This window comes from Dama dama, chromosome 10 (genome assembly GCF_033118175.1).
Source record: "Dama dama isolate Ldn47 chromosome 10, ASM3311817v1, whole genome shotgun sequence".
Lineage (NCBI taxonomy): Eukaryota > Metazoa > Chordata > Mammalia > Artiodactyla > Cervidae > Dama > Dama dama.
Window position 1 is genome coordinate 2,165,568 of NC_083690.1, and position 15,577 is coordinate 2,181,144.

Genomic DNA, 15,577 nt, shown 5'->3' on the forward strand with positions numbered 1-15,577 from the left:
CTAGTAAGCAACTATTAGAACTAATAAATGAGTTCAGCAAAGTTTTTGGGTACAAGATCTACGTACAAAACTCAATTGTATTTTTATACTCTTGCAATCAACAATTGAAAATGACACTAAGAAAAAAAACTCCATCCGCACAACACACAGAAACATACATGGGGACTTCCCTGGCAGTCCAGTGGTTGAGACTCTGTACTTCCAATGCCAGGGGCCTAGGTTTAACCCTGGTGTAGAAACTAAGATCCCACACACAGCGTGGTGTGATCAAATAAATAAATATCACAGCTTAAAAAACAAATTTTAAAGTATGTATGTTTTTTAAAAAAGTAATTATATTAGATCCTGTGGATCTCAAAATTCAAATAGTAAGCTGCCACCTTTTCAACCTGAACTGTACTATAAATGAGAATATCTGTGATTTCTGTTTATGATCAAGTCACAGGCATCGCAAGGTGTTTCAGTGAAGCTAAATTCCTCCTGTTCGAGGCCAGTTAAGAATAAGGGTGGGATTTTTCCCCAACCAAATGCCTGGATGCCTGGCCTGATCTTGCCTGACCATGCAGGTCCATCCTCCCAGCTCAGGGTGTCAATTCAGAGGGAGATCCAGACCCAGGTGGGAGCAACCCCCCCCTCTCCCCGCCCGCCCAGCCCAGAAGCCGGCCCTGCTTCCAGGACAGGGGTACAGGCGCAGGAGGACCTGCATGAACTCAACAGGATACTTAAGGACTGCGTTGATATAAAAGACGAACACGACCCGTGCTGGGTTCATCACCATTATTCTTTTTTTCTTCTGATTTTAAACAGAAATTGACATTAGACACTTCCCAAGTCCACTCGAGTGAAACAGCGTCTGGGGGGAGGTGCGGGGGGGTGGGGAGTGCGGGGTGCAGGGGGGGAGGGGGAGGAGCCGTAGGCGCAAAAGCCTGGGGACGCTCGCCCTCCCTCGACTCCTTCCCCTCCCTCTCCTTCCCCCAACCCGCCTCCCTCTCTCCCTCCACCCCTGCGGCCTCCTCCCGCCTCCCTCCTTCCACCCTTTCCCCCAGTTTCTTTCTCTCCCGCCTCCCCCTCCCTCCGCCCCTCCCCCTCCTCCCAGGACCCTCTCCCCTGCGCGCTCGGCCAGCGCCGGCGGCTGGGAGTCATGCGCTGCCTCTCCGGGCTCGCGGCGCTGCGGGGGTTGCTGTGCGGCGCCCGGGCCCTGGGCCCCAGCCTGCTCGCGCGCTCCTGCTCGGGTGAGTCCGCCCGCCTGGCGGCCACGCGCGGGGTGGGGCGGGTCGAGGAGCCGCCGGCCTTTGCTGACGCACGTGCGGCCCCGGCGCGGGGGCCGGAGGCCCGGGAGCAGGCGGGCTGGAGAGGCGCGCCCCTGGGGTTCCTACCCCGCGGGGCCCCAGCGCTCACCGCCGCCGCCACCGCCCACTCCCAGCCAGGCCCCCACGGCCCCGCTCACCTCACCTTGCTCTGGGCAGGGGGTCCCAGGGCTCCGCAGCAGGAGGAAACCAGAAGCTTGGTGGCCACACTTTGTGCTTGCAGGGATCCCAGCGGGCCCAGGGCTCCTGCGTGAGGTCATTCTCAACAAATGAACACTCCTATCCTGAGGCGTCTTTCCGCCAGGCATATCCCTGCCTGGAGCCTTGCAGTTATCCGGGGGTCCTCCGCCCCAGCAGCTGGCCCTCGGGCGCTTCCAGAGTCCTGGGGTTCCAATACTGGCGAGGGTAAACTGCCATCTTCCGAGACAGGAGCCAGCTGGCAGCAGGCCAGGCTGGACAGCAGGGCCCCTAGGGACTGGGCTTGGTGGGGCGGAGGAGGGGAAGAATAAGGGTGGGGGCCTTCCTGCAGTGCAAGGCATTGAAGGTACTGGTGTGGTGGGCACCCGATGCGTGCTCCCCAAGCCCTCCTGGGGCTGGGAAGGCAGATGCAGATGCCCCCAGGGACATTGGCTCTTTTGGACCTGACTGCTCATCTCTTCTCCAGTTTCCTCTTCCCTCTCTGCAGGGCTTAGCCGCCAATCCAGGGTCTGGGCCCTTCTCCAGAGTACACTTGACCCTAGGCCCAATGCCAAGGGTCAGCCTAACTCTGGAAGTTTTAGGTGGTAGGAGGGTGATGACGCTGGGGGTCTCTCTGGCAGCGTCACGCCCAGAGGAGGAGGACTGGGGCAGTGTTGACTTTAGGACACTTTAGGTTTCAAATGTCCTGCCTTGAAACCCCAACAGCAGCCTGGCCAAGGAAGGTGTCAGGGGAGGACCCTTCCCCCTTTCTCAATCCCCAGGTCTCTTTCTCTCTCTCTCCCTGTGGCCCAGTGGGAAAGTGCTTTTCACTCTCCCTGGTCCCAGAAGATGGATGCTGGGTCCCCCCTGATGTGGTAGTTTGGGGGTGCAGACAGTGTCTATGCTAGCTCCCCGAAGTACAGGCGTGAACATCAGGACTTGTACTTTCTTTCCAGTGTGGCATCTCAGGGGCACCAGCTCCATCATGGGCAGCTTCTCCCACTGCCTGCCTGGGTGGGGCCATGGCCCTGCGACAGGCTGAAGTCCCCAGGGGCCCACCGTGCTGGACAGTCCTGGCTGTGGGCACCATAATTCCCCTCCAGGACTGCTCTGGTTGAGGCAAACTCTGCAGTCTAGGGGACACCTGGGTCTTGGCAGGGGAACCCAGGTCCAGGAGATGTGAAAGGTGAGGCCATGGCAGCCCCGAGCCCCCCTCTTCTACAGGAGGACCCTCCTGGACCCGGGAGCGGACCCTGGTTGCGGTGAAGCCAGATGGGGTGCAGCGGCGGCTGGTCGGGGATGTGATCCAGCGCTTTGAAAGGAGGGGCTTCAAGCTGGTGGGGATGAAGATGCTGCAGGTACCAGGGCTTTCGGCCTGTGGGTGTCGCTGAGGGGACCGAGGTGGGGGCTGTTCTCAGCCCTGTGTCAGGACAGCCTCCTTGTGCTGGCAGTAGAAGGGGAGGGGCGGGGAAGTGTCTATGCTAAGCTGGAATGCCAGCCCTTGTCAGTGTTGTCTGCTGAGGGCCCTGCAGTCAGGATGCCACAACCACTGCCCTGGTGCCTGGTGGGGCTCCCTCTCACCCCTTCCCTCAATGCACCAGGCCCCAGAGAGGATCCTTGCTGAGCACTACCACGATCTGCAGAGGAAGCCCTTCTACCCAGCCCTCATCAGCTACATGAGCTCCGGCCCAGTGGTGGCCATGGTACGGTAGGGCCGCGGCGGTGGGAGGGTGGAGGGCCCTGGGTTGAGCCCTGGGTGACCCCCACCTCTCCCCACCTCCTCTATCTCTCTGCTGCAGGTCTGGGAAGGCCCCAATGTGGTCTGCACCTCGAGGGCCATGATAGGCCACACCAACTCTGCCAAGGCTGCCCCTGGCACCATCCGGGGAGACTTCAGCACCCACGTCAGCAGGTAACACACTCAGCCACTTGGAGCTGAGGCCCAGTGCCCTAGGGGCTCAGCGTGGCGGCCTGTGCCCAAGGCAGATCCACTGGGCCTGGGCGTCTTGCTAAGGGGAAAGCAAAGCCAGAAAACAATGGGAGCATGTCACACCTGATGTTGGCTAGTGCAGTATTTTTCAAAACCTTTTCGTGTACACAGGAGATGATAAAGCATTCCCTGTGTTGTGTCTGTGCTCTGCCATCGTGGTCTGTCACCTGACTTTACCTCCAGACACCCCAGGGGTTGGCCTGGGACAGATGCCAAGGTCAGGCTGGAACCCAGTTTTCCAGCTCCTCTGTTCCTTGTCCCTCTGCACCATCACTCACCCACTCCCCTAGACAGTCGGGGATGGGCAGACTCTGCCTAGGACCCCCGAGGTGCATGCTGAAGCCTGTGCCCTACCTTTGCCACCTGGCACAGGAATGTCATCCATGCCAGCGACTCCGTGGAGGGGGCCCAGAGAGAGATCCAGCTGTGGTTCCAGAGCAGTGAGCTGGTGGACTGGGTAGATGAAGGCCACCTCAGCAGCATCTACGCAGCCTGAGCACGCAGGTGCCCGCGGTCACCCCAGCATCCACTCAAGACCAGCTACCTCTGTTGACAAGAACTTGAGCTCACACCCATGCTCTGCCCATCTGTCCCAGACCACCTCCCTGTCCACCTTCTGCCCCACTCCAGCCACAGAGTGGTTGAGCCACCAACTTTATGTGCCTTTTAGTATTATCCTAAGCCAGCAAGGGACTGGACCAAGTCCTTTCTGAACCAAAGTGCCAGACAAGCTTTGGGGTCCAAAAGCTGGTAGTGTGACCGTTCTTTCCCCAAAGTGGGGACATTAAAATTCACTGTGCTGTGTGTGGGAGTGGAGTGCTCATTATGGCCCCTGCCGTCTCTGAGGTGGGAATGAGGCTTTATGCAAAGTTGTAAACAGCTTGAAAGTAGAAATGAAGCTTACCATCTCACACACCAGGAGATCAAGAACTTTGTTGAATGTATGAGACAGGCGGAGGTCCAGAGGCCTCCAGCCTGAAATCTGGGAGCTCTAAGCTGAGCCACAGAGCTTGTGCTGTCCCTCAAGGAGGAGCCTTAGGCAGTTGTGAACAGGAGCAGGAAGGGGTAGGCAGGGAGCTGAAGCCGCCCCGTAGGCAGAAAGGCTGTGGCCTCATTGACACTACATATGTCATTCCTCATACCTGGCCCTCAGGTGTGTCCCTGGCCACTCGTCACAGGTACTGGATACTGCATGGCATTACACCAGCTGAGGCCGACTGGTCCTAACCCTGCTTTATGACGTCTTGGCTCGACGCTGGCCTTGGGTTTCTCCCTGTGCCTCCACGTGAGGGCGCGGTTGAAGGGTCTGACCTTTGGCCATGAAAGGGTCATGTTTGAAGCTGTCCCTGGGGCTGGCCATGCGAGGAAAAGGCCTTCCTAGTTTCCCGTGACTTTCCTAGGCTCTAGTCTCCTTCCCTCTTCTTTGCAACAGGGAAGAGAAGCACCCGGGAGGGGAAGACATTTAAATGCTAAGCGAGTCCGAATACATGTTTTTAAATGCACAGAAAGGCCCAAAGCGGTGAGGGAAGCCGAGGGGCCCCGCGTCGGCCCGTGAGCTCCACCTCAGCCCGGAAACCAAATGTTCCCTGTGTCCGGCTGGCCCCGAATCCAGCACTGACACCCAATCTTGTGAAAAGGAGCCCAGAAAGCCGAGTTTCGACTCGCATTCACCCCACCTCCGCCAACGGGAACCAGCCCGCCGCACTGCGTCTGCGCCTGCCGCGGCGCGCAAACTGACTTCCAGTCCCAGCAGGCCGCGGGGCCCTGAGGGCGGGACGTTCTGGGAGAGGTTTGGGACGGGGAGGGGCGGGGCACCTGGGAATGGCGTGGGCCGCGGGGGCGGAGCTTCCTGGGGAGAGTGAGAACTGAGTGGACGGGGCTTCCTGGGAGCAGCGACTGTCGCGGGGGCGGGGCCCTCTGGGAGGCGTGAGGACCGGGGTGGGCGGGGAAACTTGGGAGGGGCGAGGGTCATGGGGCGGGGCTTCATGGGAGGAGCGAGGGGACGAGGGGCGGGGCTTTCTGAGAGGAGCGAGGGGCGCGGGGCGGGGCGTCCAGGGAGGAGCGAGGGGCGCGGGGCGTCCTGGGAGGAGCGAGAAGACGGGGCGGGGCCTCCTGGGAGGAGCGAGGGACGAGGAGCTGGGCTCCTGGGAGGAGCGAGGAGACTCGGGGCGGGGCCTCCTGGGAGGAGCTAGGGGACGAGGGGCGGGACGTCCGCGTCCCCTGGCTGCCTGCAGTCCTTTGAGGCCGAGGTTAGAGTCCTGGGGTCCCGGCGGGTCTCTGCTGCTTTTGCCACCCAGGCCTACTCCGAGCGCCATGGCCCAGCCACCGGCCGACGTCAGCGAGGACGACTGTCTCCCGGAGTACCACCACCTCTTCTGTCCGGACTTGCTCCAGTGAGCGTCGCGTCTGGGGCGCCCCAGGGAGCCGGGCAGGGGGCGGGGGCGCCTGCGGTGCTCGCGGCGGGGGACTGAGGTTTTTCTGGGATGTGTGAGGACCCCAAGCCTGGTGGCCAGGCTGTCCAGATGTCCGGGTATCCCAGCGAGGCAAGTACTGGTGTTCCGATCTTTGTCCTGCGTGAGCATGTCCTGTTTATCGATGTGGAGGTGGGGACGAGTGTCAGAAAACACAGAGCAAAGATCAGGAGGAGGAAGGATTAATTATTACCAGCAGGAGGTAAGGAGAACTCTGAAGATTTTCCCCAAAGCTGTCTCTCCGAACAGCAAATTTGGGGAGGTTTTAAGCTAAGAGTGCAAGCATCTTAAGAAGGGGTTTGGGTGGTTGACGACGTCCAAGCTAGTTCGTTAGTTCGTTAAAGTCATGAGTGTCAGAAAGTCACTGTCATCTCAGGTTCCCGTTGGTCAGGTTCCAGTTGGTCAGCACTTAAGGCTGATCTTTACCATCAAAGCAGAATTGGGAGACTTTACAACCAGTATATGATTCATATCTTGGCCATTGTTACTTCTCTTGCCTGATGACAGTTGTTAGTTTCTGTATTCTTCTGAGACCTGTTGAGGGCAGCACTGTGTCCAGGCTTAGATCACAGAATGGTGTAGGCTCCAAATGGCTTCTCTTATGTCAAGAAAAGCCTGCCTGTTTCTCTTTCTCCATGAATCTGCTATCCTATCCATTTAGAGGGTGGCAGGAGGAAGGTTTATGTTTTGAAAACATTTCTCATTAATTGATAGCTTTCTGCATAGAGACTTCTAGGTTGAAATCATTCTTCCCAAAGATTCAGAAAGCCAAGGAATGCAGGCTTTCAAAAGCGGTGTTTCTCAAATTTGACCCGAGTGCCCGGTGCAGAGGGTCAGTGGAAGAGCACCTCCCCCATCCCGATTCAACAGCAATCCCTTACTCTTTTTATTTTTTATTTAAACAAATTAGAATTTAGAATTTATTTATTTAGGTGCACTGGATCTTAGTTGCGGCATGTAGGGTCTAGTTTGCTGATCAGGGGTGGCCCCTGTGCCCCCTGCATTGGGAGCATGGAGTCCCAGTTGGTGGACCATCAAGGAAGTCTGAACAGGGGCCTCTGTAAAGAGTCTCTGTTTTTTCTCTCAGGGACAAGGTGGCTTTCATCACGGGTGGTGGCTCTGGAATTGGGTTCCGGATTGCTGAGATTTTCATGCGGTAAGTGAGCACTGCTCTGTGTGGTCCATGCCCCATCATGCTGCCCCCTCCTCCTTGGGAGGGGGCCTGGGATCCTGGGCAAAATGCCAGTCGGTGGTGGGAACCCCTCTAGTTCCAGGTCCGTCAGAGAACATTTGAAAGGGGTCCTGCCACAGTCACTCAGCCCACGTAGGCCTCTGGGTCCTCTGCCAGCTGTGCCTTCAGCCCCGGGCTGATGTCTAAGTCTGAGAGACCCATGGGGGAGGGGCCCCTTAGATTGCTGGGCAGGAGCTCTGCTGGGTGTGTCCCTTGCGCCTTGCTGTCCTCATTCCTGCTCTCTGGCTTTGCAGGCACGGCTGCCACACAGTCATCGCCAGCAGAAGTCTTCCCAGAGTATCGATGGTGAGGGGGCTCTCCTGTGCCCAGCCATCCATGGGTGACTTTGGGGGCCAGGAGCCTAGACCTGGAAGGTCCTCAGGTCCAGAGGGTGACCACACCAAAACCAACCTGTCTCCCAAATACGGAGCTTCAATGGAAGTGGTCCTCAGGGACACTCTCGTGTTTTTACAGCATCTAATTATCGGGTCCTGAGAAGCGACCCTTCTGTTGGGTGGTACTGTGGCCCCAGCAGAGTTCTCTGGGCTCAGCAGGTTCTTGAGGGGGGAACATATCTCCCCTGCCACAGCTGGTCTCAACACAGGGACTGGACATCAGCTGGAGCTGCTGTTGACCTGTGACCAGTGGCCTGGAAGGTGATGAAAAGGGAGAGGGTATAGGATGTCTTAGTGTCCACCAGGGGTTGTGGCCCTGGGGAGGACCGCTTGGCAGCTGTGCCTCCCCAGGGTGGGTTTCAGCCACAGAGCCCGGGTCCCTGGCAGAACCTGGCTGGTCATCCTCATTGGATCCTGAAGGGCTGTGCCTCCAGGAGAGGCCAGCAGGCTGCTGCCCACCTCTCTTCCTGTCTGGCTTCTAGGCTGCCAGAAAGCTGGCCACTGCCACTGGCCGGAGGTGCCTCCCTCTGTCTCTGGACGTCCGAGCTCCCCTGGCCGTCGCGGCAGCTGTAGAGCAGGCCTTGCAGGAGTTCGGGAAGATCGACATTCTCATCAACTGTGAGTCCCTGCTGAGCATGACTGGGGGCTTCTGACGTGTCTGCAATACCAGACCTTCCTGTTTGGACGCCCTGGAACTGTCCTGGCTTCAGGTCACTGTCTCAGCCCAGCTGTGCCCCTGCCGGGTCTATGCAGCCGTGGCTCAGGAGGATGCCCTGAGAACTAGGCTGAATCACAGAGAAGGGTCACTCTCATGTCCTGAAGTTCCCCACTGAGGAAAAGGGAAGACACATGACTGTTTTAGCATAGTTTTATTTTTCAATACTTATTTATTTATTTGACTGTGTCGGGTCTTGACGGTGGTGCGCAAGCTCAGTATTTGCAGCTTGAAGGCTTGGTTGCCCCAAGGCATGTGGGACTAGGGATTGAACCTGCATCCCCTGTGTTGCAAGGTGGATCCTCAATCACTGGACCACCAGGAAAGCCCCTGTTTTAGTACAGTTTTAGATTCACAGACTAATTGAGCAGATAGTAGAAACAACTATTCATACCACACTCCTGCCACACACACACATACACACACACGTCGTGTCTACTATGAATACCTTGCATTTGTTACAACTGTTAACTGTAGTCTCTACATTCAGGTTCATTTCTCCTGAAATTTCCTTTAGAAACTTCCAGCGTGACAACATACTCTAGTAAAAATTAATTTAAAAAAAACCCCAAAATTAGTGTATCATTTTCCTGCCATTGACAAAGTCATAAGCTGGGCAGCTTAAAACAGCAGGAACGCATTCTTTCACAGTCTCGAGGCCAGAGATGTGAGACCAAGATGTGGCGGGCCATGCTCCCACAGGAGGCTCGGGAGAGTCTATCTGGGGCCTAGCTTGTGGCTTCTGGGGCTGCTGCCTGTCATCCCTTGGCCCCTGGCTGCATTCCTCCAGCCGCTGCTCTGTCCCTCTGTGCATGGCTGTGTCCACTTTAAGGACAGCAGTCCTTGGGTTTAGGCCACCGTATTCAGTATGATCTCATCTTATCTTGATGACATCTGCAAAGACATGTTTCCACATAAAGTTAAGTTTACCCACACTGGGCTTCCCAGGTGGTGCAGTGGTAAGGAACCTGCTTACCAACGCAGGAGACACAGGAGACGTGGATTCGATCCCTGGGTCAGAAAGATCCCCTAGAGAAGGAAATGGCAACCTGCTCCAGTGTTCTTGCCGGGAAATTGCATGGACAGAGAAGCCTGGCGGGATTACAAAGAGTTGGACATGACTGGACACTTATAGCCGTGACACGCATCAGGTGTTGGGATCCACTGAAGAGTGTATCTTTTTGAAGCACACGATCCAACCCATAACACCTGCTCTGCCCCTCATTCAAGAGTTTGTCCAAATGCTGAGGTTTCCTCCGTGGCTGGCCTGGACCACCCTGAGGACGCAGATGCTTTGATTGCCCGGGGCTCCAGCACCATCCGCTGTCTCCTTCCACCCACAGGTGCAGCCGGGAACTTCTTGTGTCCCGCCAGCTCCTTGTCCTCCAACGCCTTCAAGACTGTGATGGACATCGACACCTTGGGCACCTTCAACGTGTCTCGTGTGCTCTATGAGAAGTTCTTCCGGGTGAGTGTCCCGAGGCGGGGGCCTCCCAGGCCTGGCCGTGCGCTCACTGCCCCCCTCGTGTGTTGCAGGACCATGGAGGGGTAATCGTGAACATCACTGCGACCCTGGGCGCTCGGGGACAGGTGCTCCAAGTGCACGCAGGCTCTGCCAAGGCGGCCGTGGGTACGGGGGCCCCCCTGGTCTGCCCGCCTGGGTTCCTCCCTGTCCCCGGGGGCTGGCAGTGTCCCAGCAAAGCTGCGCCCCCACCCCGTCTGGGCTGCCCCAGAGGCCGAGCAGCCCTGCTTCTCCCTCACACGGCCTGCCTCCCCTGCAGATGCGATGACACGGCACCTAGCTGTGGAGTGGGGCCCCCAGAACATCCGCGTCAACAGCCTTGCCCCTGGCCCCATTAGTGGCACTGAGGGGTTGCGGCGTCTGGGTAAGGCTCCTCCAGCGGGTGCTCCCCCGGGCACAGGCCCCACAGTACCTCCAGGGGCTCCCCTCCCACCTGGGTGGGACAGGCCCGGGATCAGAGACAAGCGCTCATGGCTCCCTGGGTGGGCAGAGTCCATCCCCAGCCTCGGGACAGTTCACACAGCCCAGCAGGGGGCTAGGGGGTGGACTTGGGCAGCTGCCCCTAGAGCTAGAGCCCAGGGGCTGCTGGCCTTGTGAGCTGCACACAAAGGGCCCCGCTGAAGCCTCCAGAGCCTTGGCCGTGAGCAGGGACAGGCCTTGTGCTGGCTCCACAGTGGGGTTACTGGGCCTGGCCCAGGACAATGCTGCCGACGTCCCCAGCGTTACAGGATGCGGCTCAGGGGAGGCTGGCAGAGGAAGGTGATGGCCCCCGGGTCCTGGGACTTGCCTGAACCTCTTCCTCCCTCCCAGGTGCCCCACAGGCCAGCCTGAGGGCGAATGTCCTGGCCAGCCCCCTGCAGAGGCTGGGGAACAAGACGGAAATTGCCCACAGCGCCCTCTTCCTGGCCAGCCCTCTGGCATCCTTTGTGACGGGGGCCCTGCTGGTGGTTGACGGGGGCACCTGGCTGACGTTCCCTAATGACGTCCAGTCACTGGCAGATTTCTCACCCTCAGCTAAGCTCTAGGTGATGTCCCACTCCCACCGTCAGGGTCACCTGTGTTCTTGGCCCCCTTCCCAGACACCCATTTTGTGGCCAGGGGTCACTGCGCTGGGTCTGACGCTTGCCCCTCAGTCTCTTACCTGTGTTTCTAGATGTGCTCTTGGGCACCCCGGGCTCCCTGGCTGCACACGTGGGGCGAGGCCTGGATGGGTGCCGGGAGGGCCCAGCCCCATGCAACTGCGCTGCAGACCCTAGGGCCTCCCTGCAAACCAGGACTAGCAAACTCCTCTGAAGCAGACAGGAGCCCCCCTCTTTGGGTGGCCCTGGGCGACCGGCTCTGGGGGCCTGAGGGCCTGCTGGTCCTGCTTCCCATCCTCCCCAGCATCCCAGGGGCATGGGCAGCCCTCAGCCTAGCCCCGGAGCAGCAGCTTCCTCTGAGGTGACTGAGGAGGTGCAGGCCCCCTGCTCCCCACCTCCTGGGTCCCCGTCACAGGGTGGAGACAGGATGTGGACTGGTTCCTGTCCCGTCGGAGGTGGTTGTGGTGAAAGGACACCCAGGCCTCACAGTGTTCGGCCTTCCTACAAAGCTGTGGTTGGTGCCAGCTTCCAGGGGGACCCCTGGTCTCAGGGGTGGGCCAGCTTGTAAGACAAGTGATGCTAGTCGGCCCTCTGGTGTGCTGGCTGGCAGACACAGCCAATAGACAGGAGTCTGAGCAAACTCCAGGAGACAGCAAAGGACAGAGGAACCTGGAGTGCTGCAGTCCATGGGGTCGCAGAGTCGGATGTGACTTAGCATCTGAACGACAAGATGCGTTCTCAGTCCTCCAGACACACAGAGTGGGGTGGGGGGTGGGAGCGGGGGAGGATGCAGCAAGGCCCCAAGCAGCAGGAGGGCGTGGGTGCTGGGCAGGCCCCCCAGTCACGGGTGGAGAGTGCTGTGGGAGGGCGGGGAGGAGGCAGGGGGCCACCGTGTCCGCCTCAGGAGACACACAGGCCTGGTGGCCTGCTGTCCCCCCCTGCCTGCCACTCACTCCCCCAGGGCTTGTAGGGGGCCGGCCTGGCATCCCTCGGTGCCCCAGTGACCTGGTGTCTGCTGCCGCTTCTGACAGGCAGTGGACAGCGCGCTGCAAGACTGGTCCACAGCCCACTCTCGGACCCCAGACCTGCCACCCGCCCGCCTGCCCAGCCTGAGTGCCAGACCCAGCAATCCCAGCCAAGCATTTGAAGAGAGACCGGCCCTTCCTCTAGGAGCGGTGCTGCGCCCACGCGCCCTGCCCACGGCCCTATCTCTGTGCGCAGGGAAGCGGGCAGTGACCAGGAAGGGACCTGGCCATACACCCTCGGGCGGCCTGTGGTCCGGCACCTGGCCAGGCCCCCAGAGTGTGCCCCGGCCCAACCCAGGGTCAGCGCTGCCCTGCTGCCCAGCCCCCACCTAGGCTGGTCTCCTTTCTCTCCTGCCTGTGTCCAGGGGGTGCCTCCAGGTGGTTCCCACGGCCTGGGTGGAGAAAAGAAGGTGGTTCAGGCTGTCTTCTCCTGCTCTCGCGCTTTGAGACCTTTGCTTGACAGAAATGCCAAACCGGGAAGGCTGGAGAAGTGTGTTTGAGCGCTGCCCCCAGGCCTGTGTCCTGCGTCCTCTCCCCTGGGTGTGTGGGCTGCAGACAGGACCTCTGCTGGCACAGGTCATGGTGCTCCCACCTGCCCTGGAGAGGACTTAGTCCTTGGTTGTTGGGGGCTCACTCTCTGGACCCTCCAGGAGGCCTGGCCCCATTGTTACCCTCCCTCAGGCCCGGGGGAGGGGGATCTCTGCCTCAGTTGTTCCCCAGTGACCGCTCTCTGGCACACATTCAGGCCAGGCCCTAAGGGGGCCATTTGGATCCTGGGCTTGTTTTCTGTGCTGTTAAAAACTTCAGCGTACTTAGAGCTGTTGGTGTGCCCTCTAGCTGGACAGGTGGCTCACTGCCCTCCTCTGCACCCTCTCCCATATCATCTATTTGCATAAGCACAGGTTCTAGAGTTTTGCCAGAAAATGCATTTCCTTAAAAAATAAACGTTTTACTGTAAAATTATATATTCAGTGGACTTCACAATATTTTTAGAAGGAGAAGGAGGACACTTGGACACTGGTGATCTGGGCGCTGAGAGGTAGCAGTGTGTCTCCGTTTTGTCTTTTTCCTATGAAGAGTTTAGAAAACCCTTTGTCTGATGCCTGAAATCCCCCCTCCCCGCAGATGAAGGGAGCCTAGGAGCAAGGGAGGCTGTTGGCTCCCTGGGTGGGAGGGATGTCCTCCGAGGCTGGTCCTGGTGCTGCCACTCGCTCTGGGCTTGAGCCCTCTGCCCCTGGCACCCGCGCCCACTTGAGTTCCTTCCCGCCCTCGCGGTGCAGGGGCAGGGAACCCAGTAGGCATAGGAGTCTTGCTTGCCGCTTAAGCAGAGGCCAGGAGGTCTATCAGCAAGGCAAGTGGGCACTTGCGATGGCGGGAAGGCAGGTCCCGGGGAGAGGCAGCCACAGACCCCTCATGCCTGACAGCTGGAGCCTGCTGTCCCCGAGGAGATGGAGAAAGCCCGGGGAGGCTGTCCCACCAGCCACATCCGAGGGCGTGGGGCGCGGCGGCTCAGCTCCTGGAGGACGAAAGAGAGTGGCAGGCGGTTCCGAGAGTGAGAGTGAGCCTCTCATTACTGCTAGTCAGGGTGCTCCAGAGAAAGGCAGCCAGCGGGATATATATAGATCCACAGGAGGAGATTTATTATAGGGACTGGCTCATGTGACTGTGGGGGCTGAGAAGTCCCATGATCTGCCGACTGCGAGCTGGAGCCCCGGGAAAGCAGATGGTGTGATTCAGTCTGAGCCCGAAGGCCCAAGCACCAGGGACTTGATGGTCCAGGGCAGAGGCTGAGGGACTTGCGCTTCCTGTGCTGCCACTGCTGAGGGCAGGTCCTCCAGGCACTGAATCAATGCGACTCTCTTCTAGAAATACCAGGTGACCTGGGTGTCCATCGGCCCCGTCCAGTGGACACAAAGTTGCACACACCATGAGGTCTGTCCCCCAGTCTTCATCATCTGCATGTGGTGGTCAGCTCACCTGTAAGAAATTGGCCTCGCAGACCGTCCTGGGGTCCAGTGGTTAAGAACCCACCTGCCAGTGCAGGAACACAGGTTCAGTCCCTGGTCCAGGAAGATCCCACACACTGGCGGGCAACTGAGCCCCATGTGCTGCAACTACTGAAGCTTGGCTCACCCTAGAGCCCGTGCTCTGCACCAAGAGAAGCCGCCACAACGAGAAGCCTGCATGTTGCAACTAGAGAAAGCCCACACGCAGCAATGAAGACCCAGCGCAGCCAGAAATAAACTGTTAAGTAACTTTTAAAAATCCCCGACTTGAAAAGTTGAAGAAATTGACCTCGCTGTTCGGTTAGTCCACCAGCCCTGGCTGTCGTCCCGCAGGTCTAGGATGGCTGCGGGGTGCTAGGTCACAGGCATGCCTGGCACCTGTCACTTGCTCACTTGCTGGCTGGGCTCTGGACGGGCTGGCAAGGAGGGCCAGGTGCACATGGTGACCGGCCAATATGGTACCCAGCAATGGCACTTGAACTCGGTGGCAATTGGCAGAGAACTAGGTTGTCCCCTTCTTCTTTAACAATCTCTAAAATTCTCTTAGAAAGATTCACTGAAACGAAGGCTCATTTTTCATGCATGAACCTCAGCTGAGGAGGCTGGTTTATAGGCCCTGCCCACTCTGAGCCCCCCTGCTGTGGGGTGAGCCTGTATCCTGTCTTCTCAGCACCGTACATAAAAACATCAAGCCACGGCAGAGGCTGCCCACCGCCGGGGTTCAGCCTTCCAACCCCTGCTCCACGCTGCACATTCTGTTGAGTGAATATATGAATGACCCCAACTTGTTCACCCTTGTATGGAGTCATGTGGGGTGTCCCCAAGGTTCCCAAGGCATCACGCAGGGAACCTCAAAATTACCTTAAATAAGCATAGTCTCGGGGAGTTTCCCAGCCCACTCCTCCTGTTGCCGTGGTAACCTGGTAACGCACTGGCTTGCCCCTGTTTTGTCTTGGGTCACCTCGAAAGGACTGGAGACTGTGCAGTGCTGGCTCTGGGTCCCTGGGTGGCGTCCTCCCCACTGGTCTCTGGTGGCCCAGAGGGCCCTGTGGGACTGGCCGGGGCCAGGCCGCCCGATGCAGGAGGAGACTTGAGAGGCTGAGGCTGACCGCACAGGATGCGGTCCGCCCACCGTGCACGCAGAGCCCTTTGCCCGGCACCCTGGCTGGGGGCCAGCATGAGCACGACTGGCCCTCCTGAATTTCCTCTCAGCCAGAGACGTGGCCTCGCTGAGTGACGCAGGGAGAGACGCTGAGCCCTGGGCAGGGTTCTCGTGTGGCCAGGCCCAGCTCACCTTGCAGTGGTCAAGCCCTCACCCGGGGCTGCATGTCCAGGCAGGCGTCCTGCTTGCCCCAGGCTCAGCCCTGAGGCCCAGGCATGCTGCAGCCGGGCAGCTGTGTCCTCTTGGGCACGGCAGAGGGACCCTCTGGGGTGGGGGCTTCTCAGGCTGCGGACAGGCTGTGGGCTCCCTCGGGCATTTCCCTCTGGGCACTTGGGCCAGTCTCTGCTGGATGCTAGAGGGGAAGCAGCAGGAGATCCTGGGACCTTCCCAGACTCCAGGGGTGGGATGCTCTGGAGCTTGGGGATGAAGCTGGGGATTGGGGTCTTCCTTCTCCCACCTCCACCTGCCCTGTGAACCTCCCCTCCCCTCGCTGCCCA

At 59.0% G+C, this 15,577-nt stretch overlaps 2 protein-coding genes across 4 annotated transcripts; both read left to right on the forward strand.

Annotated features, from left to right (window-relative positions):
• Positions 1 to 1,074: 1,074 nt before the first annotated feature.
• On the forward strand, positions 1,075 to 4,285 carry NME4 (NME/NM23 nucleoside diphosphate kinase 4). Of its 2 annotated transcripts, none has more exons than XM_061152416.1 (5): positions 1,075 to 1,232; positions 2,709 to 2,842; positions 3,086 to 3,187; positions 3,284 to 3,396; positions 3,847 to 4,285. In XM_061152416.1, the coding sequence occupies exons 1-5, from the start codon at positions 1,142 to 1,144 to the stop codon at positions 3,968 to 3,970; spliced, it is 564 nt and encodes a 187-aa protein (XP_061008399.1). In that variant the 5' UTR covers positions 1,075 to 1,141; the 3' UTR covers positions 3,971 to 4,285. The 2 variants fall into 2 exon arrangements, with proteins under 2 accessions (XP_061008399.1, XP_061008397.1); XM_061152414.1 differs by lacking the exon at positions 1,075 to 1,232 and adding an exon at positions 1,425 to 1,712.
• A 1,387-nt stretch (positions 4,286 to 5,672) lies between these two features.
• On the forward strand, positions 5,673 to 12,877 carry DECR2 (2,4-dienoyl-CoA reductase 2). Of its 2 annotated transcripts, XM_061152417.1 has the most exons (9): positions 5,675 to 5,867; positions 7,033 to 7,101; positions 7,431 to 7,482; positions 8,054 to 8,189; positions 9,630 to 9,754; positions 9,823 to 9,916; positions 10,068 to 10,172; positions 10,619 to 10,833; positions 11,919 to 12,056. In XM_061152417.1, exons 1-8 carry the CDS (start codon positions 5,788 to 5,790, stop codon positions 10,831 to 10,833), a joined length of 876 nt encoding a protein of 291 aa, XP_061008400.1. In that variant the 5' UTR covers positions 5,675 to 5,787; the 3' UTR covers positions 11,919 to 12,056. The 2 variants fall into 2 exon arrangements, with proteins under 2 accessions (XP_061008401.1, XP_061008400.1); XM_061152418.1 differs by lacking the exon at positions 10,619 to 10,833 and having other exon boundaries at positions 5,673 to 5,867; positions 11,919 to 12,877.
• The last annotated feature ends 2,700 nt before the right edge of the window (positions 12,878 to 15,577 follow it).

Bases quoted from the DNA above. Each gene is read 5' to 3' on its own strand.
- NME4 (XM_061152414.1), top strand. From the start codon at position 1,577: ATGAACACTCCTATCCTGAGGCGTCTTTCCGCCAGGCATATCCCTGCC. The intron at 1,713-2,708 runs GTAAACTGCCAT...CCTCTTCTACAG, and splicing joins GGGTTCCAATACTGGCGAGG to GAGGACCCTCCTGGACCCGG. The intron at 3,397-3,846 runs GTAACACACTCA...CACCTGGCACAG, and splicing joins TTCAGCACCCACGTCAGCAG to GAATGTCATCCATGCCAGCG.
- DECR2 (XM_061152417.1), top strand. From the start codon at position 5,788: ATGGCCCAGCCACCGGCCGACGTCAGCGAGGACGACTGTCTCCCGGAG. The intron at 7,483-8,053 runs GTGAGGGGGCTC...TCTGGCTTCTAG, and splicing joins GTCTTCCCAGAGTATCGATG to GCTGCCAGAAAGCTGGCCAC. The intron at 9,755-9,822 runs GTGAGTGTCCCG...CGTGTGTTGCAG, and splicing joins TCTATGAGAAGTTCTTCCGG to GACCATGGAGGGGTAATCGT.